Here is a 27,404-nt window from a genome sequence, read left to right on the forward strand (position 1 = left end):
CACAAGGAACCTCCCCTGCCTCATTATACATACATCAATTCTTCCGGCAACTCTGACTCCATAGTCTGAGTGACCTGATTTTAAGAAGGATTTGGATCAGGCAAGAGCAGGAAGGCTGGATGCCCATCTGGAAGTAATAAACCTTTTTTCTCCTAAATCACTGAACCGGAAATCAAGAAGAGCAAAGAACGGCCCTGATGGTATCTGCCACAAACCTTCCAGAGCATTAGAGATACCACATAAGAAACAAAAAGAACAAAATTAAAACTCGTTTGTTCAATAAACAAATATTTCTAAGATGCCTACTATGTACCATTCACTGAAGACCACATCCTGGTAAAGCTGAAAGGAGCCTTAGAGATTGTCAGACCAGTCATTTATTTTCCAGGAAGAAATGGCAGACATTATAGTGATTGGGTCAGAGGTGAAACTAGACCCTGATAGTTGATTTTCAGATCACGACATTGTCAGATGGATGCAATGTTCAAACAGCTCTGTCCTGTGCCACCTTGGGTGAGTCGTTCCAGAGTCCCATTTTCCTTTCCTGGCTTACCTTTGGCGATTTTGATGTCCAGTGCTGTCCGTATCAGAGCCATGAGTGTGGAGGTGAAGTGGACTGTCATGTCCTCAGCTACTGGCATATTCATCAGGACCAACCTCTGTGCGAAAGAGAGAACAGAAAGAGCAGGAGGGAAAAAAATATCGAAAGAAACCTTGGTGAGAAGAGAAGAAAAGTGTGGAGGTCAATGCTGAGACAAAAAAGAAGGGCAAGGATTCCCCATCCCCGGTCCCACCTCCTCTCCCTGCTTCTCACTTATGGCTCATTTGCTGCTGTTTAGTCCCCCCCCCCCCCCCCCAGAGAATGTTGCCAAATTCCAAAAGAAGGAGGACTAATCATTCTTGAGGACTCCTCCATGGTCCTAAGAATGTCTTTAATAGGGATGGAAAGTGATTTCTAAAAGAAATGGCTCAGAGAAAGGAGTCAGCTCTGGGAGGTGGCTCCATTCCCTGATGCAAGGCTGCTCTCTCTTTCCCCTTGTCCCATGGATACCCCCAAAACTCACATGGAAAGGTAGTGATGGGAGAGATTTTGCTTTGCTTATCTGTTGAAATATGCATCCTGATGCCCCCCTTTTTGAGTCTTTAAAAGGTGAAATTTGCCAGCACGTGATTGAACATGCATAAGTCCAACTTATCCAAAGGTGGATGAGGTGGAGCAGGATGGAAAAGGAGGAAAGTGCAAACAGGGTACAGGGGAAGAAAGCTGGGAACAGCAGAGGAGAGAGAATGAGAGAAGGGTGACCAAGGCAGGAGCAGAGTGGGCAGGCCTTGTTCCCCTCACCCAAAAGAAGGGATCAAACTGAAATGGCCAAATCCACTTTCCAGAGAGTATATTGCTTTTGGAATCCTTTAACTTTTCCTCCAGTCCCCACGCCCCTTCAACCCGCCAAGCTTCATCCCCGACATTCAAAAAACTCAAGGCCACATTCTACCACCTGGTACTTTGGGATGTGGCCATCATGAGCAAAAAGGATGCCAGCCCATAAGCTGCACATGAAGAGCCATGTACTGGGCCCTCAAGGGCCCTGTTCCAAGGAGATGCTCTCTGGAGCTGTACAAGTTGGAGGCAGCAGCAGCAGCAGGTCCTCTGGCAGAACCACCAGCCTGGCAGGGAGGGACATGTCTCTTCCCAAGGCAGGATCTCTAATGCTCCAGTGGAACATCTGGCCTAATGTGATTCTACAGACATGATGTCTTAGAGTGTAAAGTCAGTTTCTTGTTTGTATCTGAGTTCCATCTCTCTCCCACTTCCTTAAGCTTCTAGAGAAGTGGCCACATTGCTGTGGTATATTCCTAGATGAAAGAGCTCCAGAGTTCTGGGTCAGTCTAAACACCAAACAGTAACTATTACTAATGGGTGGAGGAAAAAAAATCAGGCCCCAAAGCTCTGAGTACCCTAATGGCGGGTGACTTCCAATGTATGCTGCTGCTCTGAGCAAGCCATGGGGAATCCACCCATAACTCCAGGGCCAGCCCCCAAATCAGTCATGCCAATAATGCAAATCTAATGCTGAGTGCAACTTGTGCCCAATGTCACCTTTTCCCTTGTACTGACAAGAGAACCGGGCAGCTGGGCTGGTGGGGGAAGGGGCCTGGATCCTTCATCATGTATCCTAGAAGTCGCGTTCTTCTTTTTTTCTAATACCTAGAAGGAACCATGCCACAGTTCCTTCCTCTATCAAAGAAGAAGACATGCATTAAGGGTTTGCCCCTCTCCTAAAAATGAACCATGTTTAGACAAATTTCTGCATCATTTCCTCAGCTTATCTGATTGGAAGTTTTTTCTAGGCTCTGATAGCAGTTTTGCTGTTCGCTTCCTTCTTGCCCATATATGCTATCCTGCAGGCCACCACTCTGCCTCCTCTGAGCAAACACGCTACTTAACACTTCCTTTCTAGTCATCTGCTCACAAGAAGCCACACGCTTGGAGACACGCAGAAGAACACATAACAAGCCCCACGGTGAAGACTCTTGCCAATCATTCCTCATATTGTTTCGGGACTCCATACTTCCAGGAACCTTCCTTGCCCTTTGACCTCATCATTCCTTTTCCCCTTGGTTCCCTCCTCCGCCTCCCCGGCCCAGCTTCCTCCCCATGTTCTGGCCTCCCTCCTGTTGGTCTCTAGCCCAGAACAAAGGAAGGGGTGGTCTACCTTATATGCCACTTTGGAGGGACATCTCTTGCCGAGGCCTAGCGGTGGTGACATGAGAGTCAGCATTTCATACATCTCAGTGTAATGGATGCGGCCACTGCTCATGGAGGGGTGGTAAGTGGAGACGGGGTGGGTGGGCAGGGCAGGGCAGGAAGTGAGGAGAAGGATGCAGACCAGGAGGAAAGGAGAACAGGCATTCCCAGAGAGCCAAAACAAAACAAACAAAATAATACAGAGAACAGGAGAAGAGAAACAAAACAAAATGGACAAACAGAAAAAGAATAGGAAACCTGTTAATCGAGGCAAATCGTACACGGGACTCCATCCTGGTGCGGATTTATATCACGCCCCACACAGACCCGGGAACGTTGGTGGCAGCCTCTGGTCCCCGTGACTCTGCTGTGTAGTCATGGGGACGCGTTTTCTCCTCGTGGTCGATTGTTACCTACTTCGCTACTCACTCTAGCCATCCTCCATACAACACAAGCCTGTTTTCAATTCCCAGGGCTGTGTGCGAGCGGTATAAAACGGATAGACGGTGCTCCAGCCACGGGTTAGGATTTCTGGCCCCAGCTGGGGCGCGGCCCCGACCTGCATGTCAGGCCCTTCTCCTCCTCTGAACCCACAGGCGGAACATCGTGTATCTCCCTCTGTGGTGTGTGTGCGAAAGGAGGCGGCAACTTGCACTGAAAGTGGCGCACTGCTTTTCGGAGCCGGCCGGTTGCTTCCACCTGGCTCTGCGGGGAAGAGTGCTCTCTACTCCGGGCATGCCCCAGGGCAATGGCATGCTGGGGACAGAAGAAACCAAACCAGGAGGAGGAAGAGCATCTTGCATGCCATGCTGCCCTCCCGGCTCTCCCCACATGCGGCTGCAGGTTTCACCGGGGCGGAGTTTAAAGAGTCTCAGCAGAGGCAGCTGTTTGGCCTCCTGAGTACAGGAATCACTGTGTCACCACCCCACGCCAGCTCCTTCCCATTGCCCCGGCTGGCATCTTCCTGGGCCTAAGTCTTCTGCCAGCTGCCGGACCGAGCTACGCCCAGAGAGCCCACCCTTCTCTCCTGCGGCACCAGGAGATGCTTCCTTAGCTAGCGGGTTTGGCCTCGGACGGTGGCTTGGCAGAGCCGCTCCTGTTCCAGTTCCCAGGGTCTGGCAGAGTTGAAGAGGGGGTCCTATGTGCCCCTGAGCAATGTCCTTGGTCTCACAAACAAGCAGTGATGTCGCAGTTATGACAGGCCCCCTCGATCCCCTCAACGCTACACATAAGACCCCTAAGGCAAGAAATCTGCTCGGGAGCCTCCGCTGCCTGCAGAGACCTTTGCAGACCCCCTGAGCTATTGCATTCTTCTACACACCCCAAGTCTACCCTCGCTTACCACTCTCACCTCCTGCCCTGATTCATTATGGTTTCTCCCCTCCTTTCTGTCCTCAGGCTTTTACAGTCCATTCTGACCAAACTATCCAGGGGCTGGAGAATGGGCGGAGGTAGGGACAACTAGAATCACATTTTGCTAAATTGCACATGGGAGGATGCTGCTGCTTTTCACCAAAAGGAGGTTCTCTGTTCTCCAGTGAAGACGTCTGCATTCTCTGGAGGACGGGAGGTCCTTCTGGTGAAATCTACAGATTAAGATGGAGTGGGGAGAGGGAGAGAGACAGTGTGTGTGTGTGTGTGTGTGTGTGTGTGTGTGTGTGTGTGTGTGTTTGTGTGTGCGTACACATGACTGAGTGTGTGCATGTGCAGAAAAGTGAGAGAGGTCAAATCGGCCTTCCATATCAAGTCCTTTTTTCTGTCTTCCCCCCAAAATGTGCCCTTCTTCCTTCTGTAACAGCTGCTGGTTCTGGGAGTGTTTGGACCTCTTTAAACTCAAAGGAAAGCAACATGAAGGTTCCCTCATGTGGCGCAGCGGTGGTGGAGCAGAACGGAGAGGTGGGTTCGAAGTGGCACCCCACCGCCGGTCATGGCTGGGGACTGGGAGGCAAACCTTGCAAGCCACCCTGTAGGGGCAGTTCTCTCCCAGGCCCAGAGGCGGCGAGATCACCCGCACTAATTTGTACATATCCTTATACGGGATCCTGCCGCTGTAAAGGAAGCACAGGTGGGTTAATAGGACACTCAGAGAAGGGTGGGGAAGACAGGACAGTTTAGCCATGATGTTGAGGGCTGGAAGAGGGAGAGCAGCTTTTTCCCTCCGGCCTGGTAAAACCCAACCAGGAGAGACTGAGAGCAGTGAGCCTCAGAGAACCATCACCTTGCTGAACTGCACTGCCCCCAATTTTCTAAGGAAATCAGAACCCGTCCAGTGCCCAGAGGGGCTGCTGCATGACCAAGAGCACCCCGAGACACCTATCTGGCCCACACTTCGTCAGATGCAGAAAATGGACTCTGGCTCGAGCCAGGCCTTGAAGAGCACAGCCTGAGAGTTCACACAAATGCCTCTGACAGCTGTCAAGAGCAGATGCCAGGCTGCCGTGAAGTGGACTGCCCAACTGTTTGCTTTTCGCAGACATTGATTACAGTTACTCAGACCCGCTTGTCAGGGGCAGTGGGAAGTCAGCATCTTTCCGCAGACTGTGAGAGACAAATTTCCCATTAGGCTAATTAGCAAGGAGCTCAGTTGGCACAAGGGAATTTGCATAGGGCTTTGCTTCTCTTGGTGGCATATTGTTCCCGAGTTCAGCTTGGGCGAGCTCTGCTCCCTCGGTGGGAGCCCGCCTGGATCTGTGCTGGGAGAGCAGCCTGGGAGGGAGCCGTGGACACTCTCCCTCCGGCTCTGCTCCTGCTGGCCAGCCCACAGGCAGCCTGGTCAGATCCAGCCAGAATTCCAGGAACAAGGTGACCTATCTCGCCAACCTTCTTTCACAAGGGCCTGCTAGAGAGTCCTGGCTTTCCGTGAGAAGGACAGAATCAACAACTGATTCCTTTTCAGCAACTACAGCATCTGCTCTTTCAGAGACCAGAACAAGGAAGCAACATCCCAGTATGGACCACGGTTTCCACTGGAAATTATAAACACACATGTTCACCTCTGAGCATCCAGTCCTTGCCAGCAGCCACGTGAGGCTTTGCCCCAGCTTTACTCTTTCCAGCCTTTTTTTGATTTTGGTGTTAATTCCTCCTCTTTTTCTAAATAACAGCTCATCGGTACTTTAAGTCTCTTGATTCTTGAGAGGAAGTTCATTTAACCATTTGCTCTTTGTTTCTTACTGAGATTGGGATGTGGGTGGGTTGGTACTGCCTATAGGCTGGTGTTCCCTGCATCCTGTATGAGTCTTCTTTTTGAACACATTGGCTCACGTTATCCCTGTTAGTTCTTTCCCCTGTATCCCAAAAAGAAGGCCAATGAAACTCTAACCAGAACATGACGCTGTGAATTTCAAAGCAGAAGAGATTCTCCATTCTATTTTTGCTCTCTCACAGCTCCTTTTTCTGAGTCTCACGGTTTTTTTTTTGTTTTTTTGTTTGTTTGTTTTAGTCCTCATGGAATCATTTCTTCCCAGCAGCCAGAATGAGTCGGGAGGAACACATTTAATGCACATAGTATTTGGGTCCCAAGATAATATGAAAGCACAGGAAGCTGTGGTTTCAGAGAGCTAAAGACACCTGAGTGAGGCCAGGTGAGCAATGAACTTCTCTGCTAGCAGTTCTCCTCTCAGGTTGAGTGAAGACATCCCTTCTCAGGCTCCCAATCCCATGGCCATCCATGCTTTCCAAACCAATTTTCCATAGTTTCTGGTTGTTTTCCTGTATAGTTATTGTCAGTTATAACAACAGTTACATACATGATTTCACATCATCCCTACTACCACCCTTCAAAGCAGGCAGGTATCAACACCATTTACAGATGAGGAAGCTCAGAGTAGTAAGTGACTTGTCCAAGGCCACAGGGCTGATTTGATGCAAGCCCTGGCTACATTCCCTCTAGCACAGCACCCATGGCTTTCTAAGCAGCCCATCTACCAGAAAGTAGATCCAGAGAGGAAAAGCTGTTGCTCAGCCATCGTAATAGGAATGGATTTAGGGAACTCTGTGCCCTAAGTCATTAATAATTACTGAGGGGAAGAGGAATTCTGATTCACTCTTCTGACATTTGACCCAAGTTCAACAGCCTCACAGGAGGGAAGATTTTAGGATGAGTCTCAGATTATGAAGGGGCTCCAGGTGGAAGCAACGTGGGCCATTCCTGTGAAGGATGGCATTTCTTGTAGTATTTTCAGAGGGGGACCAGAATGGGTAGATTGGTGAGATAAGATCCTAGAACTAAAATGACATGGGACAGAAAAGTTCCTGTGAAGGAAGTGCTTATAGAATAGTCACCCTGTCCTCAACCGTGAGGGGCCAAAATGCTGTTTCTGTCCTCTAAAGCAGGGATCGGCAAACTTATTTGGTAAAGGATCAGGTAATGCTTTGTATTTTGAGGGTCACACTGTCTTTGTCACAACTACACAACTCTTCCTTATGGTGTGAAAGCTGCCACAGACTATACATAAATGAGTGGATGGCTGTGTTCTAATAAGCTTTACTCACACAAACAGGCAGTGGACCATGTTTAGCCTTGAAGCTGAAGTTTGCCAACCCCTGCTCGGAAGCCCAGGAGGCACATCATCTGAGAAATACTGGACGGTGAAAGAAATCGGGGGAGGTTATTCATGCAAATTCCTGCCATTTAATTCAATTCTGTATATAAAAATCCTTAAGTGTTTAGGGGATCAGTTGGAAGAACAGCCTGCTCAGTTTTCTACATAATTTTAGTCAATCTCAAACCATGTCTTTCGAGAGGGATGAGTGAGATAAAATGCTAATGTCACTTACTGTGATGGCCAGATGTTCTGGCCCAGAAGACCCCTGTCAACCCACCCCTCTCCCCGCCCCAATGACTCAAAGGAGTCCACTAACCACTGGTAGGGAAGAAAAAGAAAAAGATTACTGGAAGCCCCTCTGGTGATTGAAACCAAGCACTCTGAGGTGCAGACTGTGTGATGAGATTGGCAAAGAAAAGGAAGGCCTGTCACAGAAGGAATGAGAGGGAAAAGGAAGATAAAGAAGCTATGTTTTTGTTGGCTGGCTGGATACCAGAGCCAATCTGAGGGCCTGAGCTCTTCCCCAGGCCAGGACTGAGAGGAATCTCCTCTCCTTCTGTAACAGGCAGACCTTTAGGTGGCTCTGGTTCCAACCCCTTCCTTGGGAACCCCACAGGCCCTTGATATGGGCCCCACTGGGATGGTCGAGAGGCCTACGCACCATGCAGCTCTGTCATATTCTGCCCAGACGCGGACAAACTCGTCCAAGTGGTGAGGCCCTAGGATGGATGAGTCCCGAGTCAGGTACTCAAAGTTGTCCATGATGACGGCCACAAACAGGTTGAGCATCTGGAGGGCATGGGGGAGAAGAAGAGTTAAGTAGTGCAAACAAACCTAACACAGTAAAACAGGTTTCAAGGCCAATAAAGAATTCAAAAGTGTGTGAGGCCGAAGTTCCTAACTAAAGCCCTATTCATCTTGTTGAATGCCACATGTTTTCATCAGAATTTCCACACATTTCACTGTGTATTATTTCACTCTTCCATGCCACTTTATATTTGGAAAGAACCCCACAAAAAGAGTCACTTCATTATCTGTTCAATTAATTTGTTATTGTAGCAGAGGGAGCAGTAAGAGCGACAACATTCTCGAAGTCAAGGCCTGACACCAATCCTCCCTTCTAGCCTCCCCCACCCCCAACCCTGCTCCACAAAAGGAGCCAACAGAAGAACTGGTAAGATGCCTTAGAGCTGACTGCGTGGCTTACTGTGTGAAGACCTGGAAGCCGTTCACGCCCTGAAGTGGCTTCCAAGACCCCGTTGTCTCACTTATTTGCACAACATTTGCACAGCATTTATTGTGCACCCACTGTGCTGCAGAGATCCAGGTGCTAAGGATGGGAAGTAAGAAAGTTTTGTCCAGAGATACATTCCTATGCCTAGCACATTGCTTAAAACAGAGCAGACCTTCACCTGTTCCTTGAATATTCTTAAAGACTTAGTATTTAGCACAGACTGTGATGTATGAGGAACACACAAATGGTGTAAAATTTTTTATGAGCCATTTTAAGAAGCATACACAGACAGGTTACAATGGGACCAGAAAGGGGTTTGAATGTGAATTTCGTATCATTTCCAGTTCATGAAATATTATCCATCTTTTATTTTTTCCTTAACCATTTAAGAATGTAAAAACCACTAGCTCATGGGCCATACAGAAAGAGGTGGCAAGCCGGATATGATCCACGGGCTATATTTCCCCCATTTCTGGTCTCAATTTTGCAGTAGGCAACAGAATCCACTAAAGGGTTTTGAACTAGGATAAAGACCTAGATATATTTTATCCAGAAGGAGCCCCTGGAAGCAGGGGAGAGTTTTGTGGTGCTTCTGAACCAAGGCAGAGCAGGAGAGTAGTATAGATAGGAGAATCGAAGGACATGGTATTGACAGAACTAGACCACCTGAATAGCACTGTTTTATTGTTTCTTGGCTGCCTAGAACTCATTTACTATACATCTGGTCTCTTGAGGACCACCCCCCCTGCATCCCCCCAGCTGCCTATACCCAGTTAATATGGTTCAGTGGGGTACCACCTATGACCCAGGTCTCAATCAGCCACTGAACCCCATTTTCCTGGGCCACAGTGATTGGTGATCCAATCAAGGCCAATAAAATGGTATTGAACCTTCTGGGCAATAGACTTGTTCTTCCCTGTGAGTCTTGAATGTGTGAGGACTGGGGTCTAGAGCTGCTGCTACAGCCATCTTGGAGCCAGAGGCTGGGGGTGTTTGGAAAAGAGCTCACAGGGAGGAGCCTGGAGGAAGAGATCCATAAATAAAGAAACTTGGTCCTGGTGATGTCATCTGAGGGCCAGATCAAGCCTGCTAATGCCTCTCCTTGCCCCAAGACTCTTCATTTACATATGCCTGTAAAATCCCTTTTTGCTTAGGCCAGATGTAGCCTCGTGTCCTGTCTTTCACGAGTGAAAGAGTCCTGCTTGAGAGACAGAACTGCCTGAGGGGACAAGAGGATTGGATCTCTGTTGATTCCCAGGCAAAATGGCCAGGTGGATGGAGGTGCCAGATATGCAGACGGCATATAAGATAAGGAGAAAGTCTGGAGACAGGACGTGGTTGGAGTCTTCTCCGCAATACAGACAGACTGCTGGCTATTTCCTAACAACCACTCTCATTCCTGCTTGCCTTCCTCTGTTTTCCTCTGTCCCACTGCCTAGAATACAAGCAGATGCCTAGCCGTGTAGCCCCTGGAGGTGATGTCTGGGGTGCTCACCACTCTGTGGAACGACCGAAACAAGCCTGTACTGCCTTCCTCCAGACTTCACTGGTGTGCAAGAGAAACAAACATCTCTTTTGGTTAAATCACTGTTATTCGGGGAGCTCTGTCTCATGAAACCTGAACCTAATCATGGGCTGGGCCTTTCTTTCTGTCACTGAGATTGGAGCCGCCGTGAATACATATATTCAATCACTGCCTGGGTTCTAAAGGGGTTTCCACATAGCCACACGTTTGTTTTACACTCCTTTCAAGGTACTTATTATTAATGTTAATAAAACAGTATTATCTTCGCTTCATATTTGTATAGTCTTTTATAGCGTGGTGTGCACACTCACACCTATTATTTGCTTTAATGCTCCTCTCACCTTGTGAGGCAGGCTTAATTATCATCAGCCCTTCGAGGGCACATGTGCCTCCAAGGACGCATTTGTATTCTCACCTCCAAGCACACAGCCTGGCTCATCACAGCAGATCAGTAAGTCTAGAGTGGTTGGTTTGAATTAAGAAGCTGTGTGACTTGCCCCAGGTCACAAAGTCGGTCTCATGCAGGGCTGAGATTTGAAAGCAGATCATCTCATCCTGAATATAGCCTCTTTAAAAATAACATTAATGTGAATTATGCAGCACCCTCCATCTCAAAATTCTGAGTACCTTTATAGTCTCTAATTAATTTTCCAGTTATATCTTGGTTTCTTTTAATATTTATTATTAAACACTTACACCATGTAGGATAAAGCTGAGATGTCCACATGCCCTTCTACCTGCTCCGTATCACCCCCACAGCAGCCCCGTCAACAAGCACTCATATCCCCGTATGCCTTTCTCCCTTGGACTCCAGCCGACAGAGCGACTATAACCCACTCACAGTTTCTCCCCAGGGTCTCTAAGACACTGTTTTGTGTTCTTTTTCATTGAAAACCTTTCACACCCCCAAGAAGAGAGTGTATTCAAACAAATCCCCGCTCACCATGAAAATAATACCCTTATATCGACTCATTTTCCCTCCCATTTACAGAAGCTACAAAAGGGAAAGTGTCTTGCCCATTCTAGAACAGCAACAAAGCCAAGACACAAGGCAGGCTACCCAAGTCTCTAGCTGGCTCACTCTCTGCTACGTTAACCTGCTGACCACCCTCCAAAGTCTGCCTGCAAGCTGCTTTTCCACATCAGAGAGCTAGACATGTGGCAGATCTCCTCATGATCACTTTAGGGAAGTAGAAACGCTTGGCCATGAGATAATTCACTTGCTGCACGGCTGTGAAATTAACCACTTTTCAGTGGTATTGCCTTAGTTTTAGACTTGTTCAGCGAGTGACATTAGCAGCAAAGCCAAGCTGAGGGGTGTCAGGGTGGCCAGAAACATCAGACCGACCCTTTAACCTATCTGGTAGCACCTCGTCCATGACTGTGCAGGGCAGGGATGTCTGGATGCTGGTGTGCTAACTCATGCTTTCTCCCAAAAAGAATTAAGAAGGCCATCTAGGGCTTCTCACCATTTTCAAAGTGGGTATGCTTCACCTATATCACTTAGTATTTACTAATGCCCAAAATAGTCCATTTCCTTTCATGCCTCTCAAGCTGGCCAACTGTCATCAAACAAAATGACAGAAGAGAGATCACATCTATTACATCATATATTGTCATCACTCTACCTTATTAATGCTACCACTTTGTATTTCCAAGGTACCTTTTCTCTTTTGAAAGTCTCCAAAAGAGAGATAAGATATTCTTAGTCCTCCCTGTAAGATACTATACCTGAAGTATAGAGAAGACAGATTTACTCCAGGTCACAACAGATTCAACATGAAGCTCAATACTCTATTCCCTAAACTCCACTCCACTTGTTGTTCCTTCTCACAGTAATCCTTCCCTAGAAGCAGCAAGAACTGTCCAGTGTCAGCCATGGGAAGTCACCCACCCAGGAGTCGGCTAAGGATCCTGGCCTTTAAAAGTTCCTTGGGAGGGGACCTGGGTGGCTCGGTTGGTTGATCATGCGACTCTTGATCTCGGCTCAGGTCATGATCTCATGGTTCATGAGTTCGAGCCACGCATCGGGCTCTGTACTTGATGGTGTGGAGACTGCTTGGGATTCTCTCTCTCTCCTCTCTCTCTCTGCTCCTCCCTGCTCTCTCTCTCTTTCAAAATAAATAAGAGTTTCTTGGAGGATGGGGCGGGATAGGGTAGAGTAGGCCACATCTCAAGCCAAGAGCACAGGGTTTGCTCACCAAGAAGGAGCAGAAGAAGATGAAGGAGACAAAGTAAACATAGGCCAGATCGGTGCCACAGCGCTCATTCTCATTCTGCCCTGATGGCGCAGTGGTGTCGGGCTCACAGCCTTTCTCCCCGAGGCACGACAGCATTATCTCCTGCCAGGCCTCACCTGTGGCACTCCTGAGCCCAAAAGAGATTTTGGTTAGTAGTATCAGGTCTGCGTGTCTCATCCTCTCCTTGGCCCTCTTCCCCAACTCACCCACCCCTTTCTCTTCTCTGCAGGTTCCTTTTGTGACCAGTTAGTGTCCCTCCAGTACTTTCTATCCAGAGAAGAGGGCCCAGGAGGTCTCTCTTGGGCTCTGTCACCTCACCCACTGCTTCTCTGTCTTTTCAGGAGTCTCTGCTGACAGTGGTAGAGATAGTGATGGGACTCTCTAGGGCCACATAAACCTGGCCATCCAGGGTTTCGGCCCTTAAATGGAATTTGGTCCGCAGGAAACTGTCCCCACCCTCCCTACTCAGAGTCCTGGCATGCGTGTTCTGAACTTGCAATTTACAAACTAACTGCTGAGTCTAAGATGTCAAGGAAACTTTCTCTTGCCATCAGAGCATTTTTTCAGAGGCACTGGACCTCCCCACCCCTGCCTCTAGTCTACTGTACATCCTGATAGGATCAGAACACGCAGAACAAGGAGACAAATAGGAGGAGGAGGCAGAGTAACTCTGTCTCCCTTGACAAGAGAGCCGCAGTATAAGAGTTTTGCATCCAGATACCTGAAGAGTAACATGAGGGACCCGAAGAAACTCCGGAAGTTGTTGTGTCGGTTGATGTGACTCTCCTCATCTAATTTTATGTTTCCGAATACCTTGAAGAGAAAAACAAAAAACAAAGAGCATGACTTGAGCTGTGTGATGTGTCCTGCATATGAATATTAGATGCACCTCATCTAATGGGGTTGGCAAATCTATATGCATGGCCTTTCCCAATGGCCCAATCCTGAAGCAGACAACTCAAACCCAAATAGGCTGATGGATCCCATGCTCCTGGCCTGACATGAACAAGTAATTATATTCTTCTGCAGCAGAGAGGACCAAAGACCATAGAAGGCAAGATCTTTTTGAAGTCATTCTGCCTGTACATAGTTCCTCCCACACCTAATTTGGTCTTTTTATTTCCATGGTACCTGTCACCATGGTACTCAAGCAGTCTATCAAAGACATACCCCATAACAGAAGTGCAGGGAAGGAGCTACCCCTGTCTTTCTGTCTCAGGTAGTAATGATTGGAATATGTGTATTTGTAGAACATGTGATTGACAGCTTGGGCAGGTGCTGCCCTGGAATTTGCAAGCGGTTTGGGTCACAGAGGGGCACCTCTATCTTCCTTGGATATGTTTCCATCCAGAGAGTCCAATTTCAGAAAGTCAAAACATCTATAATCTAGAGTCCATGACAACGAATGCACACAAAGCAAAGTCCAGACCAATAGGATGAAGAAAGTCAGGACAACTGGATACTTAGAAAAGGAGAAAGAATGGGCAGACCTGGCTATAGAATGAATTTGCTAATCCGCTTTCGGTCTTTGAGCCCAGAATGTGGTCACCATGCAAATTCACACGAAAGAAAAAAAAGAAGGGAAAACTCAGAGATCTTTATCCACAGACAGTGAATAATGTTGAACTCTGAGACCCTAAGTCTCTTCGGATGAGAGGGGTACCCTTCCACATGGACTTTCCTCCCAACCATGTTTCAGGTATCAGGATCTATTCCTACAAGTCAATGATGGTACAACTGAAGGCTTACAGGTCACTTTTCCAGCCCTTTGAGACACCTTCCAGACTATATTTAACATACTTCAGTTTATCTAATATATGCTAAATGGAACACATTTTTCCCCCGAACAGTTTTTAGAATGTGCAGTTGAGGAACGATCTCTGCCCCCAGCTATTTTACTCAAGTAACTCCCACTGACACCTGCTTTGGGGATTTGTTCTCCACACTGTTTTTCAAAACCCAAATACTACTTGTCTCTCAGGGAGAACGGAAGTGGCAAGGTAGGCAGCACAGGGGAAGAAAGGAAGGAGGAAGATAAGAGGGTGGAGGGCCCACAAACAGACAGACAGTAGAACTGAAAAAATCCCCAACAACCACATTTAGTTCCAGGCACCCCAGGAGGAAACTGTCATACATCCTTATGCCTGTGTTCACATCACCTTCTCTCCTTTTCACTCTCTTGGCCCAACATCTGCAATTTATCACATCACATCCACACAACTTACAATGTTTTTTTCTACCTCTGACAGTCCTGAAACCACCATTAATTGTCCTCACTATGATTTTCTCAAACACCTTATCCAGTTATCAACTAGTGGGAGGGCATGCTGTGATTCTGCATGAGGTGTGTGGGTAACAGTCAAAGAAACTGAAGCTGTTTTGAATCGACTATAGTTATCAAGCCAAAAATGTATAAATACATATTTATTGTGAAGGCAGTTTTTAAAATCCCACCTTCTATTTATTTATTCATTTTTTATTTTTTAGCTTTTCACTTAGTCCTTGTCCCAGACCAAATTTCCTACACCAAAAGGGCATGAAAGAAAAAGAAGAGATACTGAGACCCACCAGAACGCTTAACAGAAGTACAAGCTTAAATCTACTTTCACTCGGAATCACAGAACTTTAGAACATAAAATGACCTGTGAAGACATCTATCCAACTTGTCTATGGTTCCGGTGAGGGTGTTAAGGCCCAGAGAGGTTCGGTGACTTGACCAAGTTTGTAGAGCTGGTCAGTGGAGGAGCTGAGGCGGAAAGCCTCACCTCCTAATGATCTGTGCCCCTGGACTGTTTCCCATACCCAGCAAGTTACTCCTTCCTTCCCTCTTCAGATTCCTCTGCAAAATTCTCTTCTTCCAAGATGACTGTGAAAGTTCAGAATAATGGTTCTTCTCACAGATTCATCCTGTTCCTATTTATTTTTCCAATACTGGTCTCCTGCCTTTATGTCTTTCTGTTTGGATGGATCCCTCTACTTTGTTGTGACTATACCAGATACAATTTCTTTAGCCACAAGCTACGTATCTGCATTGTGCACAGTGTGGGGTTTCTATCATGCACCAGGAGGAGGATGGCTCTCTAAAGGCAAATCACAGTGGGAAAGCCATTTGTGTCCCTGTGTAATGGAAACAGTGCTCCTATTTTGGAGGAAGAAGTCTAAGGGCAATAAGATATTAGACATTGCACACAATTTCATGACTGAACAGCTCCCACCTCCCACCAACAGGTCAAATAAATACTTGTATTTGCTTGTTGGTGGGAGGAGAGAGAACATGTAGTACACTAAGAATATGGGTTGTACAGCAGACAGAGCTGAGATTTAATTAAACTCAGCTCTCCCACTTACTGGGACCTTCAGTATGTTATAAGTTACTTAACCATGTTAAGCGTCAATGGAGACAATGAAACCCACCCATAAACATTTTCACATCACTTTCAAATACGTTAGTCACGTATTGTGCGTGTGCCTGCAGACAGGGAGGAAGAATGGGGTTAGAACATTTTGGAGAGTGTTTGGCACACCCAGGAATTCAAGTATTGGTAAATAGCATTATCATCATTATCAGCAATAATGCTAATAGTTTACTACTAGAGATGGTGTTATTCTAGTTTATTTTGACTGAAGATGAAAGGAGGTAAGAGCTATTTTAATCATGGACAAAAATTTAAGTTTCATTTGGCTGTTCAAGAACATTTAAATTCTAGAATCAAATATTTGAGAGTTAGAAGGGACTTAATAGACATCATCAAGCTGATCGTAAATTTCCATAGGGATTCTGCTTACAGCACAGCTCTGACGCCATCATGGCATTTCTCCTGAAATATCTTCATTAAAGGAGAACTCACTACTTCTCAACCAAGTCTCACGCTTTGTGATACTTGACATTCTATTGTATTTTGGGAGAACAAAAATCTCTCCAGTAATACAGTTAGGAGATGAACAAAATTAAGAAGTGCATGCAAGAGAGAGGAGCATAAAGAAGAGACATTTCAGAGATGCTTTGGCAAAAGGCTGCTGACACAGCAAGCATGGGAGATGTGTGCAGTGGCTCCAGATGGCAGGCACTGTTGAGAAGGCAGCTGGCAGTCCAAAGGCAGCCAGACTGCCTGACTGCAGGAGACTGCCACTTGGCTGAATTTCCATGCTAGGCTTTAGTCTCAACATCTCCAAGTCAGAAAGTTAGCCCCCCTGAAACAAGCAGACAGTCCAGTGTATCTAACTGGATATGTTCATGGGATGTGTCACTGACTGTTTATAGTAGGAGTCCACCTGCCACAAATGACAGTCACTTTAGGAAGATCTTATGACATCTTCTGCTCAGTGGACCTCTGGCTACCTGCATAAATATCCAGGATGGAAACATGGCCCTTGGGTGTCCCTAGGATTAGGCAGGCTGCTAGGATCCCTTTGAGTTGTTCCCAGTGGTAGGTCTTAGGGTGTAAATCTCAGCCATTCAAGACTTAACTCAGATATATTTTGTGCTGTTGTGTATGAGGGAACAACCATCTGACCTTCTTTTAGGTCTAGCTCAAATATGGGAGATGCTGAGAAATGGATCATCATGAGCCTCACCCCCTCCTTGGTCTTATACGAGACCACTCTGGCTAAGAACAGTGGTGTCACTTTTGCTTTAGTCCTTTTGTTGTGTTCACAGAAGTCCCACTACTTGTAAGTCAGCACCATGATCTGATAACCTCAGATGAAACCCCTGTACCAGATTTGTACTGCAAATACCTTGGTAACCTGAGTGGGGAACCGTGCATATGTAAAATTCCCAAGGTGACATTGCAATAAGATCTTGGGAGCATGCCCATAGGCAAAAAGGGGTTCGAAGCACCCTCCACCTTGGATGCTAAGGCTGGTGAGCCAGTAACAATCTGTCACTGTCCCCAACCAGGCCCCAATATACCAGCTCACCTGCATCCCGATGATGGCATAGATGAAGAAAAGCATGGCAATCAAAAGGCAGACGTAGGGGAGGGCCTGGAGAGAAAGCAGAGATAGGACCATAAATTCAAAGGGAGGCAGCTCACAGGCTCCACACCCACAGTTACAGGCAGTACTAGAACTCTTGCCCTAAAGCTGATTTTAATGGAAGGCTGGGACTCCCTATTCCCTGGGGCTATTCTGATTTGGAGTGCCACACTTCTGCAGATGTCCATGTCCTCTGACAAATATGTAAGCTATTGTCCATAGACAGGCTTGTCATTTACTTTCTGTCAAGAATGTTCATTCACCCAGAAGTGTGGCCCAGATCTTTAAGGAGAGCTAGGGAAACTTCCTGGGCTTGAGATTCATCCCACTTTGCATGCAGAATATTAATAACCAGGGCAATTGTGATGCAAATTACACAGAAAGCACCTAGATTGGGTCCTCATATACCTATGTTACCCCTTCCCACTCCCTCACTCAATGCCAAGCCCATAATAGAGAATCTGGAAGCAAAGAAGCCGGCTAGGGGTCTCAGTTGTTCGTCAGTTCCTAGAAGACCCCTTCATCTTCCGATGAAACTCTCTTTCCAATGTTTAAGCCTCCTGGCACTTCATTACATATCATGCAAAATTCTGAAAAGCCCTTTAAGTGTTAGCCACTGCAAAACTCTGCCATGAAGCCATGTGGCACAAAATTCCATATCACGTAAGCGAACTGCTACTGTGGGATGATAACATTTCAATTGTAGGGGTGAAGGGGGCAAGTGAAAGAGATGCGAGGTAGGGAACTGCCTACCTACAGAGAACTGGCTGGGGGAGGATGTAGGGAAATTTCCTTTGGGGGCCAGGGAGGGCTCTATGATTTGGGGGTGATCTCCATGCTGACATGGAAGCCTCTCTCCTTTACCATTCAGGAAGCTTCCTGGAGGACCGTGCAGCTTGCAGTCTCTATTCTATCCTGAGTGTGTGCAATGCACCTCCCAGGAGACTAGTTGAAGGCTTTCAGACTGCAGGGGCAGGGCAGGGCTTATCAACAGAGCTAACTAAATGAAGAGCCTTGGGAGACTTTTAGAATAGACTTTAGAATAAAGGATAAAATTAAAATGCGACCAAGTTGCCTAGAGAATCCCTTCTCCAGTGAGGTGCTGACTCCCAGGATCTATAAGGGAAATGGCTGCCTTTCAAGGGGCCGTGTGAAGACTCCGTCTGCTGAAAGGAGAGGGCTGGGAGGCAGGTTTCTTACCACTTGAGGTGTCGCTACCTTCTATCACCTTCTGCTTACTTTCTGCCCTTATTCTACCTTCTATACTCCAAGGTCTCCAGTCCCTAGCTCATCTCTCCCTACCACACCCCGCCAGCTTTTGGGAAAAGATCAAAGATTTATTCTGATCTCCTTTCTTATCATGTTATAAATTCTAACTCAAAATAAGGATAAAGAGGGAAGAACAAAGTAGGAGTCATTGGTTGGAGAACTGAGCTATGGTCACGGCTGGTTGGGGGGGGGGGGGGGAGGGCGTGGCTACGCCATGGCCCCCAGGGGGCAGTTTATATTGTGTGGCTCCTTGCTGTGTATTTGCAGAGGGAGCCTTTGTTAAGCCGACTTTCAGAAAACAATTTCTATACTGTGTCCTGGGACTGTTCTGAAAAGGAAACACCTATCCATCACAGTGTCACCTAGAGGCTGATTCACCTTGTCTTCACTGTTCTATATTCACTGCAATAAGCCAACCATTTGACCATCAATTTTTTGACATGCTTTTCTTTGCCCTCAACAGTACGCAGTTTTACAGAGAACTGGCGAGCATGATAATGTGACAGGCTGACACATATTTCTTGAGAGACTCACTAACTGTAACTTATTTGAAAGGTCTCTAACAAAAAGGTTTTAAAGAGTGGCTTGTGTATCAGATTCTAAATCCAAATTGACCTGAGACTCGGTAAATTCTTGCTAAGGTTTTAGATTTCTCCTCTGTCATGTGGCTTTGGAAAAATTCTTTCCATTGAGGTGAGAATAGATGAGAAACCCCATTGAGAGGGTTATGACACCAAACAATTACTATGGATATGATACAAATGTCAAGGTTGCTGGTAGGAGGCTGAACATCCTTACAACTCTTCTCATATATCAAACCCACAGGATCTCAATGGAGAATAAGTCAGTAATGATGGTGTAGGGTGCACACTTTTCCAAATGATGAAGAAGAAATCACTGAATTCACTGGCTTAACCTCTTCAGTTCAATTAAAATACATAAACAATTAAAATAAAGGAGCCAATTTAGTAAATTCATGATTTCTCATCTTTGAATCAATTTCATCAAATTTATTTTTAAAGCACATTCATTGAAAAGCTTTTTTTGAGAGAGAGAGAGAAAGCAAACGAGCATGTGTGAGCAGAGGAAGGGCAGAGGGAGAGGGAAAGAAAGAATCTTAAGCAGTCTTCATGGCCAGCATGGAGCCTGACTCGGGACCCAATCTGGGGCTTAATCTCATGACCATAAGATCACAACCTCAGCCAAAATCAAGAGTCGGACACTTAACCAGATGAGCCACCCAGGTGCTCCCAAAAGCTTTAAGAGGAAATAGTAGGCATTTGGGCAGCACTTAGACTCCCAAAGCCTTAAAAACAAACTATGATATCTGCTACAGCCTGAAGACATTTAAGTATGTTTGGAAAACTTCTTTTATGGGAAGTTTCTGTCATTAAAGTGGGTTTCAGGTATCTTTAAAACTTACATTTATTACACATATACCTCTGTATAGCCCCATGAGACCATTCAAAGAAGCTCACCACATTAACCTTGCCCAAGCATCCTATTAGATAGTAAGACACAGAGGTGACCATTAGCATGCCATACATTCAGGGGTTCAGGAAACACACACTGATGAAGACATGGATGGGACTTATGAATTATCTCGCAGAACTTTTTATTTTTAATTTTTTTAATGTTTATTTATTTTTGAGGGAGAGGGAGAGACAGAGCGTGAACAGGGGAGGAGTAAAGAGATAGGGAGACAGAATCAGAAGCAGACTCCTGGCTCCGAGCTGTCAGTGCAGAGCCCGACACAGGGCTCGAACTCACAAGCCACAAGATAGTGACCTGAGCTGAAGTCGGACGTTTAACCGACTGAGCCGCCCAGGTGCCCCACGTTGAAAAACTTTTAATGTGACCTACAGCCATTGGCAAGTCCCTCAAAATGCAGAAGATGCATTACTACAGGTGTCTGGCTCTCTACATGGACAGGATCGCTGGGGGCGCTTTGGAATACCTCGAGAGGGAGCACACCTGATAAAATAGGCCTCAAGTGAACGAAGAAGGGAACTGAGTTATAATGTGGAGGTGTTTTTCTAGAATGAGATTCTCTCCAGTTAAACACAAGCTGCTTGCTGCCTGGCTGAGCTGCATTATAACTAAGAACTGCTGTATCTATTTAATGCTTCTGACAAACACTCATTCCTCGAGGTGAAGGGACCAGTGTAATGACACTGTGTGGCCCGGCTGTGCTGTCTGATAAGAAAGAGAGGAGGATCTGGTGCTGCTTACCTTAAAGGACTGTACAAAAGTCCAAAGTAAAATACGGATGGTGTAGCCCTGACGTAGAAGCTTGATGAGACGAGCAGCTCGGAAGAGCTTCAGAAAGCTCATATTGAAGCCACTGGTGTTCACCAGCTGGTGGACCAAAAGGAAGCATATAATTAGTGACATTACGGTCATTTAGCAAAAACTAAGCACTAGTATTTGCATATGTATCCCTCATTCAGATCATGGAATTGGACACAGATTCTGTCTTGTTTTCAACCCCATCGTCAACTGATGGGCCAGTGAGGACCATCTCTCTAAGCCTTCCCAGGCCTGCACTCTATTCCCAGGTAGAAGGGTATGGGTAGGACCCCAGAAGAGTGCCCTGCATATATCATACAAAACTAGCCTCCCTAGTCTTCTAAGCAGGCCTAGTGGTCCTAACTGCACTTAGATGCCCAAGAACATACCTAATAACCCCTCCAGGACATATGGTGGCCATGTCAACATTCAAAGAGAGTTATGATGAACCCTCCAAGTCTTCTTTAGGATAAACAGTTTTAGGGTAACAATTCAGGTCTAACAACCTTGATGGCAAAGATACTATGCCTCTCTTGTGCCTCCTAAAGAATCTAGCAGGACACTGTGTACACGAGCCCTCTTCTGGTATGGTCTATTGCACTCACCCCATTAAGTAGCTGCTTTTTGAGTCACGCAAATGAAACAGAACCTTCCATGAGATCCAGTCAGTGCCCTCCAATGTTTGCATTTTCTGGTGGATGCTCAGGAGTGAGGAAATGAACTCCCAACACCAAGAGGGCTACACATTTGGCTGGATGAGTTAAAAATGGGCTGTACGCACAGAAGGTTTTTTTTTTTTTTTTTTTTTTTTTGCTATTCCAGGGCCAAGCTTAAAGACAAGGATGTATGAGCCACTCACCTTGCTGTCTGTCAGAATGATTTCTGTGATACTGCCAATCACGGTGATAAAGTCAAAGATATTCCAGGTATCTCGAAAATAGTTCTGCCATGTGAATTCGGTCATGGGAGCATCAGAAAAAGGAGGAAAAGAAATGGTGAAGAGACACCTTTCATTACGTAAGTTTGTAACTTGGAATTAAAACTTGTCAGTTCATGTACAAGGTCATCCTAACTTTGACTTCAGTTTCCTATGTCTAATCGGAAATGCTATTTCTCCTTTACTGATCTGGGCATTTCTCATTTGGGAAGCAGTCTCATCACTACTTGAAGACCTTGTTTTTGAATCTGTCACTAAAAAGCTACATAAAAATATGTAAGAAAGAGATTTGTGGCCAAGAACATTATAAAGTCCAAAAAAAGGCAAGATCATTGTCACCCATAAGGCAATAAAATTATTTACAATATCACTCTAAGGCTTTCTACAACTTTAAGTCATCTATATTATACCATGTGATTCTATAAATATACGGTTCTGACTTTCAACTATTCATAAAAATCACAGAGATGTTCTAAGTGATTAAAGGTCAAAGATGTGCCAAAAATCTCCTCCTAACTCCATGGGGCAATAGGACAAACAAGACTTCATCTTTCCCCTCTTTCTCTGCTTTATTACAGCTTTTGAGTAATAAAATGAGTGTATTGAAGGAAATGGAGGAGAAATAAAGGACCTGGAAGATGCACCAGCCATGTAACACTCTGCTTGACAGAGAGAGGAGGCTTTCCTCCTATCTCCAGTGCTCAGGTGAACACAGACCGTGGACTACATTCCTTAAAAGAAACAGAATACTTGGGTTTCCAAAGTCACTGGCTTGTCCTTGGGCAGCACCTCCCATAGGAGACTCTCAGAGCACAGCTGAAGTTAACTCCCCTACCCTCACAATGAGCATTAATGAATTTTATGACATGTCCCAGATATGGGGTAGTCCCTTGGCATTCTTTCAGTTCATTTGTGTCTCCCACAGATCCTACAGGTATGTCAAGATCAATATCTTATGTTCATAAAACACTCAGTGGCAGGAGTGGCAAGAAGAATCAGCAGAGACATGCAGTTGGGAGAGCAAAGGAGTGTGGTAAGGGCAAAGCTACCTTTATTGAGCACCTTCTCAGGACTAGAACCTAAGGACCTTGGGTACATTGCCTAACTGGGTATACACAATAAAGTATATAAACCTCTAAGATAGCTATTGTGATCCTCGTTTTGAAAGACAAAACTAAGGCTTGGAGAGGCTCATCTGCTGGGCATGTAGAGAAACAGGCTACACAGCCTCACAAACTCACTTTCCATGAAGAGTACCTACTTCCTCAGGAATTGAACTAAGTTGAGTCTCCGAGTTCATAATTTCTCAGGGCTCTACTATTCCCAACCTGGAGTGAGCTTCTTGATCTTAGGCCCTCATACAGTAGAGAGAACACGACTCTAGGTCTTAGAGGACAGAAGCTCTGGATTCCAGGTGAAGGAGCTTTAGTGTAGTGTAGACTAGTAGATTCTTGTGGACAGATCATGGGCTTTCAAGTCAGATTAGACCAGGATCTGAATGCTGGCTCTGCCTTTTAGTAACCTTGGGCAAAGTACTGAATTTTCACGAGCCCTAATCCATCCATACAAGAAACTGTATCACCTATCTAAAAGAGCTGTTATAAGGCTAAAATGAATACTTAATATGGCAAACAATATATGTTCATTCTCTCCCTCTTTCTTCTTCTTCCTTTTTTATTCCCATCCTACTTTCCAATTCTACTGCCTTTTATTGGGTCATCTTCTTTTTAAGTTTATTTATTTTTCATTTTGAGAGAGAGAGAGAGAGAGAGAGAGAGGGAGAGAATATGAGAATGAGAGGCGCAGGGGACAGAGAGAAAGGGAGAGAGAATCCCAAGCAGGCTCTGCACTGCTTTGAGCCCAACATGGGACTCAAACCCACAAACCATGAGATCATGACCTGAGCCAAAATCAAGAGTCAGATGCTTACATGACTGAGCCACCCAGGTGCCCCTATTGTGTCATCTTTAAAAAAGCTATACCAGGGGCGCCTGGGTGGCTCAGTCGGTTAAGCGTCCGACTTCAGCTCAGGTCACGATCTCGCGGTCCGTGAGTTTGAGCCCCGCGTCGGGCTCTGGGCTGATGGCTCAGAGCTTGGAGCCTGCTTCCGATTCTGTGTCTCCCTCTCTCTCTGCCCCTCCCCCGTTCATGCTCTGTCTCTCTCTGTCTCAAAAATAAATAAATGTTAAAAAAAAAATTTAAAAAAAAAGCTATACCATTTTTCTGAACTTCAATTTCCTCATTTAAATGAACAACATCGACAATGATAATGATGGCATCTGCCATGTGTATTTCAGAGTCACTGAGAAGATCTAACAAAATAGTATACATTAGGATATTCTGGAAACCTAGAGTACTATATCAGTGTAAAGACTTGTTTGGACCTAATGTGCCTTTTAACGGGTGAAAATGCCTCTAGACCTTGAATAAAAATATGGAGGTGAGGGTGGGAAGGAGGCAGACTCTGGGGCCAGTCTAGTTAAGCTTGTAAGTATGTATTCAGCATTCACCATAATTAACACACAGTTGGGGACTTAAGTCACAGACAATGTCAATAGTACATGCAAGTAATCAAGATGCATAGAAAAACTTTCCCTGTTGTGGCACCAGCTTCTCCCTCACTCTGCTCACCCTGCTCACGGCTAGACTGTATTATAAAGGCATCTTTGTTGGTGGCAGTTTCTTTTTACTTTTTTATTTCCTCAAGTCTCAAAATACTCAAAGGGGAGTCAAGCAAACAACAATAGAGCCACCTGCAATGGGTTCTCTTCAACTCCACTCCCCAAACCATCAAGTTAATGACTTTTCAAAGACCCATCAGGAGACCAAAAGCAGCCCCTACAATCAACACTCACAATTATCAGGCCCAGCCCAGAGTCCCTGCTAAAACCGCTACCAGACAAGCCCTTTTTCAGATAATAAGCAAAGTTTCTTTTCTTGCAGGGAAAGCCACATACACACACAATTTGAAATGGTAGCTCACACACTAAATAAGTGTGAAACAGCTGTCAAGTGGGTTTATCTGCATCCCACTGATCTCACTGTAAACGCTGAAGCAAGGAGGGGGGGTGCAGAGAGAATTATTTTGTTTATAGGACACTGAAGCAAAGGGCTAGGTTTGCTTAACACTGTTGAGAGCAGATGCAAGAATGTGCCAAGCAATTATAATTAATAGTTGAAGAAAAGTAAAAGACTCATACAAGAAAAACTCATCCCAATCCCCCTCAAACCTAATTCCAGTATACCTACCTATCAACCTCTCTCTCCCTCCCTCTCTCTCCCTCCACGCCCCCTCTTTCACACACACACACACACACACACACACACACACACACACGCATGCACTTTAAAGGTCATTAGCCTTTGTAAACTTAAGCAATAAACATTTATTTTTGTAGGCAGAAATTACGCTTCATGTAACTAATGGGAGGAGGACAATTAGGTAAAATCTAGCATCTGCTATGTTTGAGGCTAAGAGGGACAGGTATTTTCCCATATGAATTATAAAATCTCATACCTTTTACCAATAAACAAACACTCAAGGCTTATTAGTCCAATCTTTGTTTGGTTCCTATCAACAAATAAATTGTAGTTCTAGCAAGACCCAATGACTGTCACCCCTAAGCCACTGACAGAACCTGAAAGGACCAGAACTGATGGCTAGATGAGTTTGGAGCTGGGGATCCTTTGCCCTTTCTCCTAACACCCTCACACATCCTCTTGTCTTTATGGCAGTTTATTGAGAGTTGAAACAGGCCCACAATTAGGTCAGGTGAACCATTTTTGGAATAGCGGTAACCACCCCCCTTCCAACAAAGGCTGGGAATGCATCCAAAAGGAAGGGAAGACAAGTGTGATGCTGGGATAAATGCCATGACATACCAAGAAGCCAAACGCGATGATCTTTAGGACACATTCCAGAGAAAACACCATGGTGAAGGCAATATTCAGGTACTTCAGGGCCAGTTCATAGGTACAGGGAGCAGAGTAGTACTGCCAAGAAGAGAAAAGAGGAGAAAAAGAATCAAACCCTTAAGGTAAGGGGGTTATTCTTTGTCACTGAGGCTGGCCATCTCTCATCCCTGCCCTTGGGGGACACTCTGGTGTGTGGTGTCAGAGGAGAGACGTGCATCGAGTGCTGGAGAGAAGGACGATGGATCCCATGTAGCAGAACAAAACAAAACAGAGGAGAGCACAGACCATGCCTAGCTGTGGCTACTTATTAGCAAAATAGCCAGTCTTCCTAGAGATGAAGGTGGGCAGGATAGAAACATTTTCTGGAGTTAATTACTTTACCAGTTTTTATTAAATAAGATCAAACCTCTTCCAACACTCCTTTAGAACCCCATGATCACCTAGATCACACATTTCCACTCTTGTCTGAATCTGACTGAATCTGACTGCCATCAGCATCTCTGGTCCTGGGAGCTACTGTACTTCTTTGCTACAATGTGTCTCACTGCATTTTGCTCTAAAGATCCAGAAGCTGGGCTGTTGAATGGGACAAGATCAAAAAGAGATTCCACAGTGTTAAAGGAGGTAAGGAGGCAACAGACTTGAATGCTGGAGTGTCTGCCCAGTGTCTTGAGTGCACATGTAATTGCTCTGTGAGGGAACGGGCCCCAAGGCTCAGTCTCCTGAATGCCTGCAAGCCACCACCCCCTCACCTTCATCATCAGCACGACGGTGTTCAAGGCGATCATGGCCATAATGGTGTACTCAAAGGACGGCGACACCACGAAGTGCCAGACGCGGTACTGGAAGGTATGCCTGTTCTGCGGCATGTAGCGGGTGAGAGGTTTGGCACTGATGGCGAAGTCGATGCACGCCCTCTGAAGGAAAGTCACAGCTATTAGCTCAAACTCAAGTTCCCTAAACCTTGCACATTGGTGGGCTCTCTGTTAGGTGGCTAGAAAAACAGGACAGTGTATGAAAACAAAGATAGGGCTAGACAAGCAAAAGGAAAGATGGCAACAGGGATTATGTAGACAAAACTACAGGTGCATGGTCACTTTAACTGTACACAGCACTGGGATATCATATGGGATATGGACTTTATGGTTCCTAGTAATGTCCTTTTACACAGCCTGTGGCTGAGATGATTAGGCAGGAAGCCTTACCTGATGCTCTCGGTCAGAAGTAAAACTATCTCCCTACGCATTCCCAGAGCACTTTATTTGTATTTCTCTCATAGTCTCTAACAGTCTCTGGTTCCTTTCCATTACAAAAATAATGAGCTCGACAATGTGCCAGAACTATGCTTGTTACTGGAAAAGCAGCAATAAGCAAGTCATATTCCCTATCCTTATAGCAAATACATGCCACAGAGGGACAGAGCCAGGTACGCAAATGTCTTAATGTTGTAAATTTGGCACACATCTTTTACTACCACCTCTAGACTACTCACGGCATAAGGGTAGGGACTACATCTTAAACCTTCCAGTTCTCTGTGCCTCATGCCTAAGTCTTAAAAGAGCTGATTCTTAAAAAAATGTTTACTTAATGACTGAATAATTAATCTTTCCCATCTCTTTGTCCTTTTTCATAAAGTCAAGAAAATTCAGTCCTCCTTCCTACCACTGCTGTCCAAGAGCCCTTTCGGGAGCCCCTGCTGTCCCATGCTCTAGACCACTTATTTTT

At 45.7% G+C, this 27,404-nt stretch overlaps 1 protein-coding gene across 8 annotated transcripts in view; it reads right to left on the reverse strand.

Moving 5' to 3' along the window:
• CACNA1E (calcium voltage-gated channel subunit alpha1 E) overlaps positions 1-27,404 on the reverse strand; it is a 496,397-nt gene that overhangs the window by 20,302 nt on the left and 448,691 nt on the right. For 5 of the 8 annotated variants that reach the window (XM_081791869.1, XM_078440843.2, XM_081791871.1 and 2 more), the window contains 10 exons: positions 26,432-26,596; positions 25,647-25,757; positions 21,687-21,770; positions 20,771-20,896; positions 17,213-17,278; positions 13,014-13,105; positions 12,254-12,419; positions 7,955-8,082; positions 2,715-2,811; positions 554-659 (listed from right to left, as the gene is read on the reverse strand). In XM_081791869.1, coding sequence (XP_081647995.1) covers positions 554-659; positions 2,715-2,811; positions 7,955-8,082; positions 12,254-12,419; positions 13,014-13,105; positions 17,213-17,278; positions 20,771-20,896; positions 21,687-21,770; positions 25,647-25,757; positions 26,432-26,596 — 1,141 coding nt within the window. Of the gene's footprint in view, positions 1-553; positions 660-2,714; positions 2,812-4,697; positions 4,795-7,954; positions 8,083-12,253; positions 12,420-13,013; positions 13,106-17,212; positions 17,279-20,770; positions 20,897-21,686; positions 21,771-25,646; positions 25,758-26,431; positions 26,597-27,404 lie in introns of all 8 variants that reach the window. The other 3 variants (XM_081791872.1, XM_078440842.2, XM_078440840.2) reach the window with 1 other exon arrangement.

This window comes from Panthera onca, chromosome F1 (assembly GCF_046562875.1).
Source record: "Panthera onca isolate mPanOnc1 chromosome F1, mPanOnc1 haplotype 2, whole genome shotgun sequence".
NCBI lineage: Eukaryota > Metazoa > Chordata > Mammalia > Carnivora > Felidae > Panthera > Panthera onca.